Below are 19257 nucleotides of genomic sequence, written 5' to 3'. Positions count from 1 at the left end.
CTTGGTTTGCTTGGATCATGGAGCAATAGTCACAAAAGTTTTGGACATGCAAATTGGGATCCTCAAAAGGACTTCCTCCAAATTGCTTTCTCTCCACAAGGCTAATGAAAGCCGGTTTGATCTCGAATTCCGGCGCGGTGATTTGAGTGGTGGTGATTCCTAGGAAGCATGGCCGCGGTGGGCTTTGAATGATCGGAAAGTTTCACCATCTTTTTGGTAGTAGATGATGATGGTGGTGGATTTGATGAACAAGAAACCTCCTCCTCTTCAAGAACCTCTAGATCGTCTAAGTAAGACTTTCTAGCACTTTCAACTTGTATGGGAGAAGTGGCTTCTTTCACTTCCTTCCAAAAACGTCGTCTTCTCCTAAATGTTTTCTCTGGCTCGGAATCCGGTGAAAGCAATTCTCCACTACGAGAGGACCTGGGCATAAGACAACAATTTCTAGGAAAATGATAAGTAACGGTCTCAAGGAACAAGTGTTCCCCAAGACAAAAGAAAACAAGATAAAAATCGACAATTCAAAAAGCAATAAAACCGTCTCCCCGGCAACGGCGCCAAAATTTGATAGGCTTATCGCGTACCTATGCAAAGATAAATTCCCTAGACAACAAGTTAATGTAGCAATAGGGGTCGAACACAAGGAAACGGGAATTACTTCGTGAATTGCTATGGGTAGATTTTTATCAAGGTCGATTACGATTTGGTTTGGTTTGATTGTTTGATTGACTAATAAAACTATGATGTGAATTATATGATTAAAAGAGAGTCTAAGGGGTTCGGGTCACACATGCAAGGGTAAATATATTATCATGATAAACTTGGTACTAACAACATTGTCAATTGCTTAGGCTTAAAGATACCCATCTTACGATATTAGTGTCAACCATAGACCGGTCCTAGAGAAACTCTCGTCCATGACTAGGTCGTCCTACTATACATGCTTAGTCTAATTCAATTCCGTGCCTCTCGACTTATAGAACGAATAAACAAACTCAATCAATTGAATAGGGCCCTAAACAAAGATTAAACATTGAGGCACAAGCATGTGATAGAAGCAATATGAACGATATTATTATTAACTATTTTATCATGTTACATATTTGATTATTGCATGGCTCCCCTAACCCTTAGACTAAGGAAATTAGCTACTCATGTTAAGGTGTAAATTGCAAACTAAATTATAAGAAATGCTAAACATAATTGTATGATTAATATAAACTAATTGATTTAACATGTGGAGGAAATTATGCTAATGAAATGAGGTTAATAATAAACTAAATAACAATGTAAAATGCAAAATAGAGGTAGAAATACCTTAATAGAAATAACTTGTGTGGAAGAAACAAAGTAGAACCAAATGCTTGAAATGTAATAATAACCAAATGTTTAAGAACTACAAGATTAACTAATTTGTAAACTAATATGAAAGCTATTGAGAGATTATATTGCTTAAGGCTATGAAGAACTAAAATGAGACGTGAAGAAGAGATGCCCAAAGCCTCGGAATACCTCTCCTATTTATAGGAGAGGAAAGCAAAACGTAAACATTGAAGATGTCTATGGCCCCGATCGGGGTTGCATGGCCCCGATCGGGGTCGTGTGTCTCTCGGTTAATTCGCTTAATTCCTCACTTAATTTCTTGAGGAATCCAATGTTTGCGATAAATGCTCCTTAATGCGCCCGGTTAATGCTTCATAAATCTTTCATTGAGCATCTAAATGAGCATCCTAAGTTTGTTAGAATCCTAAGCTTTTTCATCTTGACTTGGACTTGATCATTGGGCCTTGACTTTGATTGTTGGCAACATTTGCAATTCTCACTTCAATCCATCAATTTCTCCATGCAAAACCCAATCCAATGCTCCATGCTTAGTCCAACACTTGGTCTTGTTTAGCTTAGTGAACTTAGTGTATAAAATGGTAGGAAAAAGCCTCTAAATGCTTAGATTCCTACAAAACCGTAACAAACACAACAATACACCTAGAACACAAGATTAGCTCAAATATATACTAATTAAAGTACGACGAACAATAGAAACCGAGCTAAAATGAGGGGTAAAAGTATGTAAATTATGCACTTATCATTATTCTACAAGCCACGGGTGGTAAAGATACTTGCTCTGGAATTACACCCGGAACAATGTCTATAGCCTAAGAAAGCGGTCTTTTTCACTCTGACAAAAAAAAAAAAAAAAAAAAAGCAAATGTATAGAATTTAGTGAAATGGAGGAAGTAATTTTTAAGTCTATTTGCAAAACAGTTATCAATTAATGATTATTCTCGGTTTTTTTTGGTGGAGGGAAAATGATTGCTCGTCTGAAATCATATATTCATATATGTATCATAATTTAATCGCTTATGATAATTTAGAGAGTGTTACGTTGGATTTTTGTTTAGTCTTTTTGTGATGAGTTCAGAGTTGATGGTATGTAGGGTGAATGATTGATCATCTATGCATAAAAATTTTATCCGCAAATTTAGCTTATGTATTTGGGTTATTTTTCGGTGTAAGTCAAAAGTCAGCCATCTGGTATATATTGTGTCCTTGTACAAACTTTTTACCTGCGTCCAACGATGTAGCTAACAACATCAAACCTAAAAATCGAAACACTCATACTCTTATAAACACTAAATAGTCCGGCACCATAATTTGACAAATAACTACTATCCCGCAAATTAAACTCTCTTAACATTGTTGGTACAATATACGGTATATTACTATACGAAAGAGGGAGCGATTTGACATCAATTCCCTATATCGAAAGATCTATTTATATTAAAAATGTTTGATTTTTTCTTAGATTTTAAAAACTTTAAACTTTTTACCTGCCTATGAGCATATGACTCCATCAGTCATATGACAAAATTATACGAGTATTTTTTGGTAGATAGTCCTATGACAATAGTGAACAATGATGAGAGTCAACTTTTTTTTTTGGACAATCGATCATAAATTTTTTTAAAATAAAAATAAAAATAAAAATGAGAGTCAACATCGACAACATGTAACAATCCGACTTGACAAAAGGGTCGTGAGTAGCTTTGGGCTTTACTTTAAAGTCCACAAATTCTTCACTTGTTACCAAAGCAACTCATGTTGTCAAGACGTTCAATCTAGTGTTTTCATTGACTTAAGCTTCTTATCTTACACTTAAAAAGGGAGGTGGATTTTTCATTTTCTAATATATTATCCCGGTCTTGGTTATTGATTTACTTTGATTTTGTTACAAATAATAAGAAAAGAGGATACGATTAATTATTGGATGATAAATAAACTAAATTGAATGTGAGTGAGTATCAAATTGCTGATCAAGGATATTACGAAAATAGAAAGGTAAACAATTGACTTCAACACCTCGGAATGAAATAGGTAAACAAATGATCGGAACAGAGGGAGTAACAATCGAGGAAGATATCTTTTGTTTTACTCTCTGTTCGTTCCAATCATCTCTCACAAATAACAAAAGCTTGGAACAGATAAAGTGTTATTCAGCTTTAAAACTATTATTTCGCTTTTTCTTATAGATCGACCTGTTTAGAAAACTAAAATATTAATAATTTTGTTTCATAAACCAAAAATCCAAAATGATGGTCGCATGCATACCACATTATCACTGAGCCACCATGTACACTTATACATTGTTTCGAACCAACGACAAAGTATAAAAGATAACCACTAAAATTTTAGAGCGCCGGTAAAATGAGTTTTGTGGAGAATCTTTCACAACTTTTGTACAACATGAATACATGATTGAAGAAATATCGTACGCAATGTTGTTCTACTCTTTAGATCGATAAGATAAAGTCAAATTTAAAAGTTTGTAAAAGCAATAATACATAGGGCACTTTATCTACTAAAGTTATTGCTCAAAAAAATGGTACCGAAAGGCAGTCCATGTTATCACCACATTTCCCCTACTCAATTTGTGCTTGACGTGAACTATACACCGTACGTCGTTGCTCATTTACCATCTGAAATAAGAATAAAAAAGTTCATGCATTGGAAAGCGGAAAATAGATAGGATAATTAGCGATTAAAACAAGTTCATGATAAACGGTTTTTTTTTTAATATGTGTCATAAAATACAGTATATGCTAAACTTAAATGAAAACTTACTCTGTTACTCTATATATAAGTTGAAGTACATTATAAAATAAAAAGTGATTTTCAAAGATAAATTTTCATTTATATTAATTGTATCAGACTTTAAATCTATATTTATTGAAGTCTCTTTAATACTCCCTCACATCCAAACCAAAAGTAACAGTTGCTTTATCACACTTACCGAGACACATTTTGCAAACGTGAATATCTTTAATTACACATACTAAAAATTATAAAAATTTGATATTCTTATATCATTCATGACGATAAATCAAACAAGATCTCACATGACTATATGTGAACTTTGGTTTGGATGGGAGTATATACCTTGAAAAACTGTTTGCAAATTGATAAAATATTCCGTACTTTGTTGTACTCCCTCCGTCCCGGTCAATTGTTGTCCTTTGGTTTTGGCACAAAGACCAAGGAAGGAGGAGATGACCAATAACTAAATGACAAGTGGAACAAATTGAATGAGTATGATCAAATTACTCATCAAGTTCATTCTTAAAATAGAAAGGACAACAAATGATCGAAGAATACACCAAAATGGAAAAGACAACAAATGGCCAAGGATGGAGGAGTATATCTCGTCATTTTTAATTCACATCCGTATAGGAAAAATTTGTGATGAGTATTAATTTTTCGAGTGCAATATTTCATGCATGAAATTATTTAAGAGACTAGTTAAAGACTTAAAGCTATATATATACATCATGGATTCATGGTGGTTATCTATATGAACAATTTATATAATTTACCTTTTCCGTCACACAATCTTCTGAGAAATGCAAAGAATACGATTAACAAGGCTATTCCAGCAATCAATCCAACAAGAATTGCTAGTGTCCTCTCAATTTCATCATCCTGAGATGAACCTGCATTTCATTATGCTCATAATTAAGTGACTTATACCAATCGTTGGTTGGCGCAGTGGTAGCCTGAGACTGCGCTTGGTAGGTAGGTCTGCGGATCGATCCCCCACAACTGCGATTGGGAGGGGGTTTAAATACCGTAATCCTTAGACACGCCCCGAAATCCGGATTAGTCGGCCCAATGTGGTTCGGATTACCGGATGGTTTAGACCAAAAAAAAAATAATAATTAAGTAACTTATAAATATTTCGAAAACCTCATCTTTGTGTTGCTGATATAAAAATAAGGTTGCATATATTCGACTTTTCTTATTCCACAATTTAGGGAGACCACTAAAATACTCGGGTCATATTGTTACGTATATATCCTGAATTCAAGCTTTATCTTTTTCGATTCAAATCTCAATAATAATAATAATAATAATAACAATACCAGCTTGACTTAATCCTTATAATATTATTATGGCATGCATGTGGACCAAGCCATGTTTCATTCACCAAACCATGACCTACGCAAAAGTACTCAACCCTTCAACTTTATATCGATCCAAATGTTTTTTTGCTAATCTTAACGTAATCTTCAAATAATATGAGGATAATCAATAATGGAATGAAATCATTTTTTTTTTTGGGGTTTTCTACGCGGTGCCTTTGTACTTCTTCGAATTCTACGTGATACCTCCTGCTTTTCAAAAATATCAGGGGTACTCTTAAACTTAATAAAAACATCTTAAAATACCCAAATTTCTCTAATTCGCCTATTTTAAATGTTTAGTTTATAGTACATTTTTGATTGATTTTTCGACAATAAATTGTCATGCCATTAAGATAAACTTGTTTTACTTAATCGTAAAGATATTTTCATTATAAAATTTAACTGATTAAAAACGTAATTTTTAGTAGTTTGGGTATTTTAGAAACATTTACTAAGTTTAAGGGTACCACTGATGTTTTCATAAACGCAGGGGTACCGCGTAGAATTCGAAAAAACACATGGGTACTACGTAGAAAAACTTTTTTTTTTTTTAGAGAAATCATTTAATTTTCACATTTAAAACTTAAAGATTTCAAGCCAACAAAACAATATATACTCCCTCCTATTCACTATTTTCTTCCTTATTTCCTTAAACGGATTATTCAGGTTTTCTTCCCTTTTTTATTTTGAAAACTTTTACTCTTATTTTATTTATCCCTCTCTCCTATCACCAAACCCACCTAACTTTTACTCTTATTTTATTCATCACTCTCTCCTATCACCAAACCCCACCTTACTCACAATTCCTTATTTAATTCCTAATTATTCATTCAACTCTCCAATTCACAAACCCCACCATCTTCCTTTATTCATTCTTTAATCATTCTCCTAAAATCTTGTGCCACATCAAAGGGGAAGAAAATAGCGAATAGAAGGGAGTATAAGAATATAAGATGAAACCATTTCATACTTAAAACAGTTTTTTTTTATTACATTGTGATTCTTTTAAGCTACAACAATTATGCTGTAAATTTAAAACGGTTTTAAGCAAGATTTATTTAGAAATAAAGGCTATGTCAATTGTGTAATCAACTCATTTTCTTGACATTATAATGACTATACATTACATTATTAACCAATAGAAATTGACTTATTGAGGTCATATTTAGTGGGCCGTTAGGCGTAGTTAGATGTCTAGAAAATTAACCACGCTTTTATAGAAAGGAAGACTTTAGTAACAGGCCTACGTAGCTTCATTAAATTATTGAACCTAAATAGAAATTTCCACGTAAAATTATACGAGTAACAAATTCATAAGTAATTGTACTCCTATAAGCCTAGTACTCCGTATTAGATACACTATATATATGACTCACAAATCACAAATATGAATAGTTATGTGACTATCTAGTAAACTTATTTCGTATTAGGTTTTCTAACATATAACCTAGAAAACACGTGTTAAAGTGACTTAAAAAGATGTTTAAGGAAAAATCATGTAAGTAAAAAACTAAAAATAAAAAAGTATATTTCCATTTTTGATAAAAAGAAGCTGTTATTGTCATCAACTTGAGCAAAGACCAATAATTCACCGTTAACAGTATCAAAATTTCCACTTCCACAGTACTCTTACAAGTTAATGTTTGAAAACGCGAAATTAATATCATTTACATAATTTCAATTGTAAAATAAAACATTCTAACTCAATTTCAAAATCAATTTCATAAACATGCTTGGAAATCATGTGAAGTTCAATTTTTTCAATGGTGTTTGAGAATACTCCATAAAGTTAGACTTGAAATTGACGAGACAAGTAAGGGTCGGGGTGAATTAGAGTATGTCTTTTTGAGAAAATCAATATTAACATTGCTAATTATTATAAAATACAGTATTAATTAAAATTATTTAAAATCCTACATAAAAAAAGAATTATTTGAGAACTACACGATTAGAGATTTAAGAATGAAGGAATTAAAATGACTGTTATGAAGTAGGAATTGGAGAGTTTCAAATTATATTTAGGTTAGATTGAAAATATGTAATTTCAAAAAAAAAAAAAAAAAAATTACATTCGTCATTTTTTTCCCGTCGGGTCTCTTGTTAAGCTCAGTGGCGAAGCCAGGTTATAAAGTCCGCGGGGCGCTAAATTTCAACGGGGGCAAAATCGTAATTTTATAGGGAGACCTTGGGAAAATTGAAAATTTTAACTAAAAATTTCGGAATTTTCAAATATCAGCGAGTCTGATCGCCTCTGCTAGCCCTCTCGCTCCATCACTAGTTAAGCCGTTTTTATACTAATATCGAATAAAACGAGTTTCGACACTAAAACATTACTACCAATGTAAGACCGTATTATACAAGTGCTTGTTCATTTTCCTTTTAAAAACCGATTAATCGTTGTGACTTACCGTTAGAACCGTACCAGCTGGACCCGTGACCATCAACCATAACCCTCACATAACACTTGCCCAAAAACAAATCACCCGACCCGACCGGCCCACAATCGCCTTTAAACCGTTGAATCGCATACACCAAACAATCCTGACATTCTCCCAAGCTCAAATCCCCAACACACTGCCCTACTCCTTTCACACCTCCCGACTCACCAACTCGGTAATACGACTCACTCAAACTCGCCAAATACCCCAACACCTGATCCCTCCGACTCACCAACTCGCCCGAGTCACCACCCCCACCGCCGCCGCCGCACCGCTTCAGCACGACGGATTTATCCTCTACGCCGAGGAATGTCGCGTTGTCGTACTTGAGGAAGCAGCCGTCGAGCTGGAGTACGCCGCCGACCGAGTTGACACAGAGGGAGCCGAGTTGACTCACTGAGTTGCGGATGCAGGTGGAGCAGGATGACTCGGGGAGGTCTCCCCTGCATTGGTAGACGCCGGAGATGGTGGCGGGGGAGGTGAGGGTGAGTTTGGAGAAGGGCGAGTTGGTGGCTGAGTTGACCAGGGAGGTGAGGAGCGAGTTGAGGGAGGCGGAGTATGCAGAGTTTTGGGAGTATTTTATGTGGGAGCAGCCGCCGTATATGTAGGTGGTTGGTGACGTGGAAGCAGTGAGTGACACGTGGAAGAGAGAGAATAGGAGGAGGATGAGGAGAGAGGAGAGAGGTAGTGATGGTGTTGGAGATGTCATTTTAATGGAGGTTGATGATGATGATGATGATGAAGGTTTAAGCTGAAAAATGGTGGAGGAGTCTATTTATGTATGTATGGTTTGATGAAGTATCGAGAAAGAAAAGGCAGAGGAAAAAGTAGTGCATGTCTACGTAAGTATGTAGTAGGACTGTAGGAGTCAATTTTCAAGTGCAGCCCATTTTGTTTCGAGAATTAATAACCGGGTTCGGGTGAAACCGACTTTCAATACTACTGTACTTTTTAGACCTGGCAAACAAGGTAATCGGGTCGGGTTCGAGTTAAGTCATTTGTTTTTTTTTACTCCCTCCAATTTCCTATTATCTTCCCTCTTTCCTTTTTCACAAAAGTTTGATTATCTTCCATCTTTCCTTTTTTGGTAAGTTTCATTCATTTTTTATTAATTTCTCTCTCCTAAAAAATCAACAACTCTCATTACTTTATCTATTCTTTATTCATCATTCATTCTTTATTATTTTCTCTCACCTCTAAATTTCACAACTTACAATACTTTATTCTATTTTATTCCTACTTTCTTCCCCTTTCTTAATTTTTGTGTCCAAAAGAAAGGGGAAGATATAAGGAAATAGGAGAGAGTATTAGGTAAGAAAACTAGGTTGATCCTCTAGAGCAGAACCAACATATCTCATTCTTTCGAATGAGGGAGGTACGTTGAAACCACCGGCTATCAAACAACCTCGAAAGAGTTGGACATGAATGTCCAATAGAAGCCATGAAGTCAGCAACTTTGGCTTTACGAAAGCAATGTTTAATTATCATTTCGTTGAAAAAATGAAGGTCTAATTTCACATGCATCATTGATAATACTAGAAATTTCACAAGGAATTTGGCAAGTACCTCGAATCGAGTTAATAACACATAAATAATCACCCTCCACATTAACTTTGAAATTCCTAAGTATTTAACTGCTAAAATACCTTCTTTTAAAGCGAGATCTTCCACAACAAGAATACTATTAGATCCACATTTTTTTTGCTCCCAACAAAACGACTTTACCATTTTGATCTCTTATAGAATATCCTAAAGCAGCTTTATTACCTTCTCGAGTTAAGTCATTTGGATTTGCATGAATTTGAATCGGGTCAAGTCGAGTCATTTTTAAGTAGGATGAAAATTTATTAGGTTTAATTTATACAGCCTTTAATTCACTTTAAACTTTATCGATTTGTTAATAGTGCAAAACAAGTTACGCGTAAAAATGACATAATTAAAAAGTTGATTGCAATTCATTTTAGGTACTACTACCGTACTAAGTATTCTGTAACAAAATAGTCGTAATTTTGTATAGAATACGGTCATACGGAGTAATACATAAAATAGAATCATGTTCATTTTATCTCTACAAAATGTAAAATCTTTAGTACAACTTAGAATCGAACTCCATTACCATAAGAATAAGAATGTTCTTATGAGTGTTTTAAGCTCCGTTTGCAGAAAGGAAAATAAACAAAATCTTATTTGAAAATGTAATAGTTAAGAGTAAAATACAGATAAATGAACCTCTTCAACTATCTTAACAACCAAATAGAGTAATAGACCATCGAAATCCTAATTACTTAACGCAAAATTTATTAAATAGAAATGGATAGCTAAAAGCCTAAAGTGAGTACATTAGTCAAATAATTACTCTAAAAATACCGAGTATTTATTTTCAGCACAATAATTATGGTATTATCCATGTGTATTGTGTATGCCTGTTTTAAAACTTGGACAAAGGAAAGTGGAAACTCAACTGCCCAAGCAATCATCAATAAAGGACATTTAGATGAATGAATGAAATTTCTTATCAATGAAAAATTCCTCTTTAGTAAGTCTTCGGGTCCTAAAGTTTTCTTTATTTTGCACTAATGACTAAACACAAATTATTGAGTTATGATAAGTTTCTTACAAAATTATCTCACACGGTAAAACTATAAGACGGTTATACATATTACATTATTAGTCACATAGCGAGATGATCTTATATACTACTCCCTCCTATTCACCATTTTCTTCCCTATTTCCTTATTCGGGTTTTCTTCCCTATTTCCTTTTTTGGGTTGATTTGTGTGGTCCAAATTAAATTACATGTGGGGTAGTGTGTTTTGTGTGGTTCAAAATCACTTTCTTATTTCTTGTGCAAAAAGGAAAGGGGAAGAATATAGTGAATATGAGGGAGTAGGAGTATAATAGATAGTTCAGGTTTTATTGATTCAGATTGACTCAGTTTAGTTCACTTCAGTTTATCTTTACTACTACCTTAAAGTGACTACTTTTGTTTGAGTTGCCTTTATTTTCTCTAATGTTAATGTTCCCTTCTCTATTGTTTTCTTCTAATTTCTATCCTATAATCAGATGATTAAACCTTCCAATTTGTCGCAAGTGAATCAATAATTGCAGCTTTATTGCAGAAGTGTTGGTTAAACTGGCAGGTAATCAAATCTCGGACCTCCTTCCATTTGGAAGAGAATCAAGTTAGGATCAACTTTGACGCATGGACAACTTAATTTTGCAAAAGAATTTCACAAATCCTTTATCTATAAAAGTTAAAGCCAATAAAGCTCTCCTATTGGTCCATGGTTTTTAAGAATTTGTTCCGGGTGTAATTCCAGAGCAAGTATCGTTACCACCTGTGGCTTGTAGAATAATGTCTTGAGTTGAACCCTTCTTGCCTTTATCGTTCCTCTCGGCCTCTCCTGCAACAACGAACGAACTGAGGGCTTGGCTTTGTGCCAAGCGTACTCACTCCGACGCTCAAGTCAGTAAACTTCAAGGATTAAGTTGTGTTGCTTGGCTAGATATGTATTGTAGAGAGATAAGGAAGATATTACCAGATGAATAGTGTATTTAGGTTAAGTTGTTGGGATCCTTTCCTCAATGAAGGTTGAGGAGTATTTATAGGCTTTCACCTTTTGTCACGTAGTGGCCAAGTGGCCAAGTGGCTAGCAGGTGGAAAGACTGATCTACCCCTCGGCCGAGGGACCTATGGCAGGCCGGCGGGCCATGTTGACTCACCGCCGAGGGGTCTTGGATATGAGTACGCGGGTATGTGTCCCGGTGGCGGGTTGTCACGCCGAGACCCGAGTGCTAACAGCCGATGGGTCGATGGCTCGGCTAAACGATCGAGTTGTTGACTTGCTGTGGATATCTTTGGCCTTGTTCAATATGTTGACTTGGTCAGCGGTGCAGAATATGCTCCATCAATTTGCCCCCAGCGTAGTCTATGCCGTGGTATGGGCTCCGATGTACGTTTGAGCGTATATTCTGCGCAAGTAATTTGTAACAAATGTTCTGCATCGGCTTCTTCTGCGGCGGCTTCTTTTTCCTCGGCCTGGTCTATCCTAGGCCGTACCATATCCCCCCTCCACATGGATGCGTAAAGGGTATCCGATGTGGAAAAGAAAGTGACGCCGGCCGAGACCGGGGTTGAGAGTGCTTAGGTTGTTTTTGATTGCCACCGGCCGGCGCTACCTAGCTTGGTTGATCGAGTGGCCGGCGGAGAACGGATGCTTGGGAATTTGTTGAGGAAGGTGAATAGGCGGAGAGATATGAATGGGCGTGTTGAAGACGCTTGGTCACCGTTTGCATTGATTGACGTCTAACTGTTGCAACGATTGACATCCCGTGGTTGCATGTCCGACACGTGTCCGCACGCCGATTGGATGACGCTTCATGGGGCATTCGTTTGATTGGTCCTTCTTTATGGGCTTTGCCCTATAAATAGGGCGATTATTAAAGTGAAATTGGCCACCAATTTCGATTTATCAAATTTTTCTCCAAAATCTTCATCTTTCTAAACTTTCAAGAGCTTCCTTTTCTTCCAATCTTGAGTCTTTGATCCGGCGAGTGTTTTTCTTCGAGGTAAACAAACAAATTTTTCACTTTATTTTGTTAAATAATTATTGCTATTATGTCTTCTGCTGACGCCGGAACTAGCACTTCTGCGCTGGAGGGTTCCCCGTCACGTCTTGATGGGGAGGGGATACTAGACGCCGTCCCGATAAGGTTTGGGGGCCCTAGGTCTCCTTCTCCCGTAGTCGATCCACCAATTTTGGAGGAAAGGGAGGATGAGGATGAGAGGACTCCTTCGATGGTGGGAGGTCTGTCTATCCGGATCATGGCGAGCCCCGCACGATCGGTCTTGACCGTGATTGGTCCCATAAGTTCGCCAGTTGTTCCGGCGAGACATTCTTCGGAGACCATTTCTCCCTCGGTGAGGGGTATAAGATTGTTATCCCTAAGAAGGGTCAGGTGGTCTGTTGCCCTCCCCCGGGTCACACCGGCGTGTATATCAGGCACCTGGAGTACGGGCTGCGGTTCCCTCTAAATAAATATGTCGCGGCCATCATCAAAGCCATGAACGTCGTTGTGGCCCAACTACATCCGCTGGCCGTGAGGACGATAGTTGGGTTTGTGTGGCTCTGTCTTTTAGGGGGAGATTCCGACGATCAACTTATTCCGCCGCCTTCATCATTTACGGCCGTCATTGCCGGTAAAGTGGGGTGGTACGGCGTGCGACGGAGCTGGCTATATCTCCGTGAACAAGCTTACTTCTTGCAAAGACCGCAACGCGATGGGTGTACGTGCAAGTGCCGGAGGACTACCCATTGCCTCGGTCTTTCCGAGCCTGTTCACTTCCGGTGTGAGACCCGGGAAGAATACGAAATGTATCTCCCGGGGTAAGGTTAAGATGGACGCTTCGTTGGTCCCCCTTACCGCGGATGAGAAGCGGGCGATGCATTTGTTTGACGCTGAGACATGATGGTTGCCCCCAACTCAGATCATTCTTCAAGACGAGATGCTTTGCCGCGTCGGCCTCATACCGGCCCTCAACCAGGGTGAGTGGGGTCGGTGTGAGGCCCACCTTTGCTTGCTATATTCCTGTTTTTGGAACCTTGTTTTTCTTTTATGTAACTTTTATTTGATTTCTTGCAGATCGGTTTGGTCGGGATCCGCATGCGAGAGGGACTTGGAGAGGTTAGGGCTTGACAAAGACGGGAAGGTCGTTATACGAAAGATCCTACGGTGACTTGCGTGATCGTAGACCGTCTCCCAACGAACTCATGGATAAGCAAACAAGTCGCCGGATCCGTGACCGCCCGGCAAGGGTTCTCGGGGCGTGCCAAAGAGAACAAGGAAGGCGTCCGTCAGTCGGCGGCGGCGTGCGCGCCGACTCCCTCTTCGACCCCGGTGGTTCGGGAGCCTGTGGAGGTCATCGAAATCGGCCGATGGGGCGGTGACCGTTGCTAAGACCTTTTCTCCGAAAAAGAGAAAAGAGCCTCCGTCCGCTTCTATCGCTGCTAGGGGAGAAGATCGACTCGGTAGGCCCTCGAACGAAGAGGGTCCAGGCGGTACGGATCTAACTTGTGGTTCGGATTTAGCTGGTTCGTTGGACATCCCAGATGACCGGCTTTCCGATGTGTCAATGCATGGTGACATGGATGCTCTGTGTAAATTTTTGTAGATCCTCCTTCGGCGGCGCCGTTCTCACCGAACGGCAATTGGGGAAGCACTGAGAAGGCTATTGAGAAGGCGGGTGACGAAAATGTCGTCGTCGACTCCTCGGCTCAGAAGATTCCTCCCTCCGAGCTTGTGGCAGAGGGTGTGAAATTATATAAGAGGATGGCCAAGTGGACCCAACAAGCCGGCTCCTACATCTTGGAGCAGGAGAAGACCATGGGCCAAGCTGCGCCACCGATCGCGAAGCTTAAACTTGATCTCTCTCGCCGCAGGGGGAAGCGCGACGGCTAAATCGGATCTCTTTCTGCCACCCGCGCGTGGAGAAATGGAGAAGCTGCTAGGGGCCGAGAGGGCCAAAGTGGAGGAAGGCGATGCCGCCACTTTGCCAAGATGATGGGGGAGCGGGACAGTACAAGGATGCTTATGACGCCGTGGGCGCAAGGGAGAAAAGTGGAAGGATCTTTCCACAACCAGGCCGAGGCGCTCGGGGACGCGCAGTCGCCCTTGCTCAAAAGGAGAAGGATATTGAAATGCTTCAAGATGTTCTTCTCCCTAAAATGTGCGCCCAATTCCGGGACCAAGCCGAGGAGGCGGCCAGGGAGGCAATAAGGAGACTCGTCCCCGAGGGCTCTTTCCCGTGGGATAAGTTTGAACAGCTTCTGGACGAGATGGCTGATGCTGCGGAGGCAGCGGCTGCACAGGAGGCGGAGGCAGCGAAGGCGGCTCAGATAGCTGAGGCCAAGGCGGCCTATGATGCGAAAGTGAAGGAGGGTGAGAGGCTGAAGTTGCTTGAAAATGTTCAGCCTTCCTCAAAGCCGGCCACCGAAGATGCTTTGCTTGTCGACGGGGGCAAGAATGCGAGCATAGGGAGACGGGCGGTCGTCGCCAGACTCACCCGGCGTCTCGGATAGCTTTAGCTGTTCGGGGGCCAATTATTGAGCCTTCTCTCCCTGCCATCCTTTTGGCGCTTCAAATCCCAAGTCTGTAACCTTTTGCTTTTTTGTTTCTTCGCTTTTTGTAAAGCTTTGGTAGGTAGAGTTTAGGCTATCCTTATGGGGACGGCCGTCGTTTGTACTCTCCTTGCAATCGTCTTTAATAAAGTTATCTTATCGGCCTTTGGCTTGGCCGGGGCATCGATCACAATTCCTCGTTTGTCTTTTTGCGTTATTAATTGAGTGCCTTCGTTTTTACACTCGGCATGACCGAGGCAGTTTGAATGCATGTCTCAACTGTGTTTAACGTCTTTAGCGTTCGTAACTGTGTAGGCATATTGACCGCTAGATTGGCGTCTCAATTGCACTGAGTATACGTTTCTTTTTTAGCGTATCGACCGGCGTGTTCCCCGTCGCTCTCGGCTTTGGCCGAGGTAATCGGGGTTGCGGCTTCGATAGCGTTCGTAACTGTGTAGGCATATTGACCGCTAGATTGGCGTCTCAATTGCACTGAGTATACGTTTCTTTTTTAGCGTATCGACCGGCGTGTTCCCGTCGCTCTCGGCTTTGGCCGAGGTAATCGGGTTGCGGCCGATAGCGTTAAATCGTGTAGGCATATTGACCGCTAGATTGGCGTCTCAATTGCACTGAGTATACGTTTCTTTTTTAGCGTATCGACCGGCGTGTTCCCCGTCGCTCTCGGCTTTGGCCGAGGTAATCGGGGTTGCGGCTTCGATAGCGTTAGAATCGTAGGCGGATTGACCGCTAGATTGGCGTCTCAATTGCACGAGTATACGTTTTTTTTTATCGTATCGATCGGCGTGTTCCCCCGCTCTCGGCTTTGACCGAGGTAATCCGGGTTGCGGCCGATAGCGTTAAATGGAATCGTGTAGGCATATTGACCGCTAGATTGGCGTCTCAATTGCGGCCGAGTATACGTTTCTTTTTTTAGCGTATCGACCAGCGTGTTCCCAAGTCGCTCTCGGCTTTGACCGAGGTAATCGGGGTTGCGGCCGATAGCATTCGTGAATCGTGTAGGCATATTGACCGCTAGATTGGCGTCTCAATTGCGGAGAGTATACGTTTCTTTTTTAGCGTATCGACCGGCGTGTTCCCCGTCGCTCTCGGCTTTGACCGAGGTAATCGGGGTTGCGGCGATAGCGTTAAATCGTGTAGGCATATTGACCGCTAGATTGGCGTCTCAATCACGCCGAGTATACGTTTCTTTTTTAGCCTATCGACCAAGGCGTGTTCCCCGTCGCTCTCGGCTTTGGCCAAAGGTAATCGGGGTTGCGGCGGCTCGATAGCGATTCTTCTCTTTGAGTTTACGCCTGTGGCAATTTGTGGAGGGGACAAACACTTTGATGGAAAACTTGGGCGATTTATTTGTTTGTTATGATCGTGCGTTGGGGTGTCCACAATGGGTTTGGACACCTCCGCCGCTATACAAAGTATTTTCTCAAGTTATCGGTGTTCCAATGGCTCATCAAAGGCACACCTCCCATGTCTGTCACCGGTATGTACCCGCCTCATTTCTTCGACCACTTTGTAGGGACCCTCCCGGTTGCCGTCGATTTACCATGAATATTTCCTTTGTTGGTGGCAGCCGACTTCCTTAGGACTAGGTCTCCGATTTTTAAGTCCCTTTTGTGCTCTTCGGTTGTAGGCTCTCTTCATCCGGTTTTGATATACGGCCAAGTTGAGGCGTGCCGTATCTCGGCTTTCTTCGACCAGGTCCAGGGAGGCTCTTAGGCCCTCCTCGTTTTCAACTGGGTTAAAGGTGGCCGTTCAATGTTGGTACCGCTTCAATTGGTAGGACTCGCCGGAACCGTAGACTAGGTGGAAGGGGGTGTACCCCGTTGCTTCTTTCTCCGTCGTCCGAAGGGACCACAGGACGCCGGGTAGTTCATCGGCCCATCTTCCCTTAAGGTCTTCAACTGTCTTCTTCAAACCGTTGAGGATTGTTTTGTTGGTTGTCTCCGCCTGCCCGTTACTCTCTGGGTGGCAGACGGAGGAATACGCAAACTTGATGCCAAGTTCTTCTAACCAGTTCATTATCAGGTCGCTCCAAAACTCTCGGCCGTGGTCAAATACCATAACTTGGGGTAATCCGAAGCGAGTTATAACATTTTCCCAGATTACCTTTCCGACGGCTGCCGTAGTCTTCTTGGAAATCGCTACGGCTTCAACCCATTTTGTGAAGTAATCAACGGCGACGATTAAGAACTTCCTTCCTCCGGAGGCCGTTGGGAACGGCCCTAGCATGTCCATCCCCACCGTGCGAAAGGAAGGGGACTAAGTACGGTTGTAGGTCCCCGGAGGGAGCGTGTATTACGGGGCATGCATCCGACGATTCGTGCACTTCTTGGTCTTCGTTCGGAATCTTGAAGCATGGTGGGCCGTAAGTAGCCACTCGGAGAGCTTTGTGGGCTAGTGTTCTTGCCCCCATGTGATGTCCACAGATGCCTTCGTGAATCTCTGTCGATGCTCGATTCTGCGTCATTTGGTGGGCCGACACACTTCAAGAGTGGTCTTATTACGGATCTTCCGTACGCTTCTCCTTCGAACACCAAGTACCGGCGGCGATCCTTTTTATTTTGGCCGAGGGATTGCGGCCCTCCGGCAATTCACCTGTAAGTTTGTATTTCATTATCGGAGTCATCCACGTTGTCTCGGTCTCTATGTTACCCACCATGCCGACGGTCTCAGTGATGCTTTTCGCATTCCTGATATCTACCAGCACGGTTCGGCTGACATTCTTGATGGTTGAGCTGGCCAGCTTGGAGAGAGCGTCGGCCCGGTTGTTCTCGGATCTGGGAACGCACTGGATTTGGAAAGATTTCAACTTTGCTACGTCGGCTTTTACCCTTTCTAGGTACCTTACCATTCCGTCGTCCCGAGCCTCATACTCCCCTCTGATTTGGTTGGTAACCAACAACAGTCCGTCTTCAACACAATGTGTTCTCGCTCCGCACCCTAGCTAGCTCGACTCCGGTTATCACCGCCTCGTATTCGGATTCATTGTTCGAGGCCGAGAAGGTGAATTTCAAGGCGTATTCAAACTCGTCCCCGTTTGGGCTGATGATAAGGATGCCGGCTCCTGAGCTGTTCGTCGTGGAGGAGCCGTCGGTGTAGACCTCCCATATGCCTGGGTTTGGCTCTTCCTGATATGTGCATTCGGCCAGGAAAACTGCAAGTGCTTGCCCCTTTATCGAAGGCCTTGGTTTGTACTGAATGCCGAAACCAGAGAGTTCCACTGCCCATTTGATGAGCCTGCCGGATTGTTCGAATTTTTCCAAAGCTTTCTCCAACGGCTGATCGGTTAGGACCGTCACGGGGTGTGCGTCGAAGTAGGGTTTTAACTTCCTTGTGGCAACGAACGACGACGAAAGGCCGCTTTTTCGATCAATGGGTAATTTCTCTCGGCGGGCAACAACAGTATGGTGACAAAGTAGATTGGGTGTTCTTGTTTGTCTTCTTCCCGATGATCACGGCGGCCGACCGTGGCCGAGGTTAATGCTATGTATAGGTATAGCGTCTCCCCAGATGTCGGCCGACGAGTTGAGAGAGTCGAAGATGAGCTTTCGGTTGCTTGAAAGCCGTGCTCTGTTCTTCCCCCCAGCTGAAGTCTTTATTTCCTTTCAACACTTTGAAGAATGGGGTGCTCTTGTCGGCTGACCGAGAGATAAAACGGGCGAGAGCCGCCATTCTCCCGGTCAGCATCATAACCTCTTTTCGATTCCTTGGTTCCGGCAGGTCTAGGATTGCTCGGACTTTGTCCGGATTGGCATCTATGCCTCTGGCGCTGACAAGTACACCTAGAAATTTACCTGCCCGACACCGGTTGCATTTCATTGGGTTGAGCTTCATCTTGTATTTCCTTAGTGAACAAAATGTCTCGTGTAAATCGGCCGATGCTCGTTTGTCGGACTTGCTTTTTACAATAGCATCGTCGACGTAAGCCTCAATGTTTCGTCCTTTTTTGTTTTGGAACACTTTGTCCACCAGCCTCGTGTACGTTGCTCCGGCGTTCTTCAAACCAAACGACATCATTTTGTACATGTATGTGCCGTTGGCGGTGATAAATGGGCATTTAGGCATGTCTTCCTCGGCCATAAACACTTGGTGATACCCCGAGAAGGCGTCCAGCAGGCTCAAGATGGTGTAGCCCGCCGTGGCGTCGATTAAACTATCTATTCGAGGCAAGGGATAACAATCTTTGGGGCATGCTTTATTAAGGTTGGTAAAGTCTACACACATTCT

General features: G+C 41.5%; 1 protein-coding gene across 1 annotated transcript; it reads right to left on the bottom strand.

Annotated features, from left to right (window-relative positions):
• Nucleotides 1-3665: 3665 nt before the first annotated feature.
• LOC141598997 (plasmodesmata-located protein 6-like) lies at nt 3666-8688 on the bottom strand. The gene is made up of 3 exons (XM_074418855.1): nt 7865-8688; nt 4869-4985; nt 3666-3974 (listed from the first exon to the last, which is right to left on the bottom strand). The coding sequence occupies exons 1-3, from the start codon at nt 8601-8603 to the stop codon at nt 3964-3966; spliced, it is 867 nt and encodes a 288-aa protein (XP_074274956.1). The 5' UTR covers nt 8604-8688; the 3' UTR covers nt 3666-3963.
• Nucleotides 8689-19257: the final 10569 nt, after the last annotated feature.

The sequence above is a fragment of the Silene latifolia genome, chromosome 9 (genome assembly GCF_048544455.1).
Source record: "Silene latifolia isolate original U9 population chromosome 9, ASM4854445v1, whole genome shotgun sequence".
Taxonomy (NCBI): domain Eukaryota; kingdom Viridiplantae; phylum Streptophyta; class Magnoliopsida; order Caryophyllales; family Caryophyllaceae; genus Silene; species Silene latifolia.
Note: the sequence above shows the minus strand (reverse complement) of the source record. Positions and strands in the feature narration are given on the sequence as shown.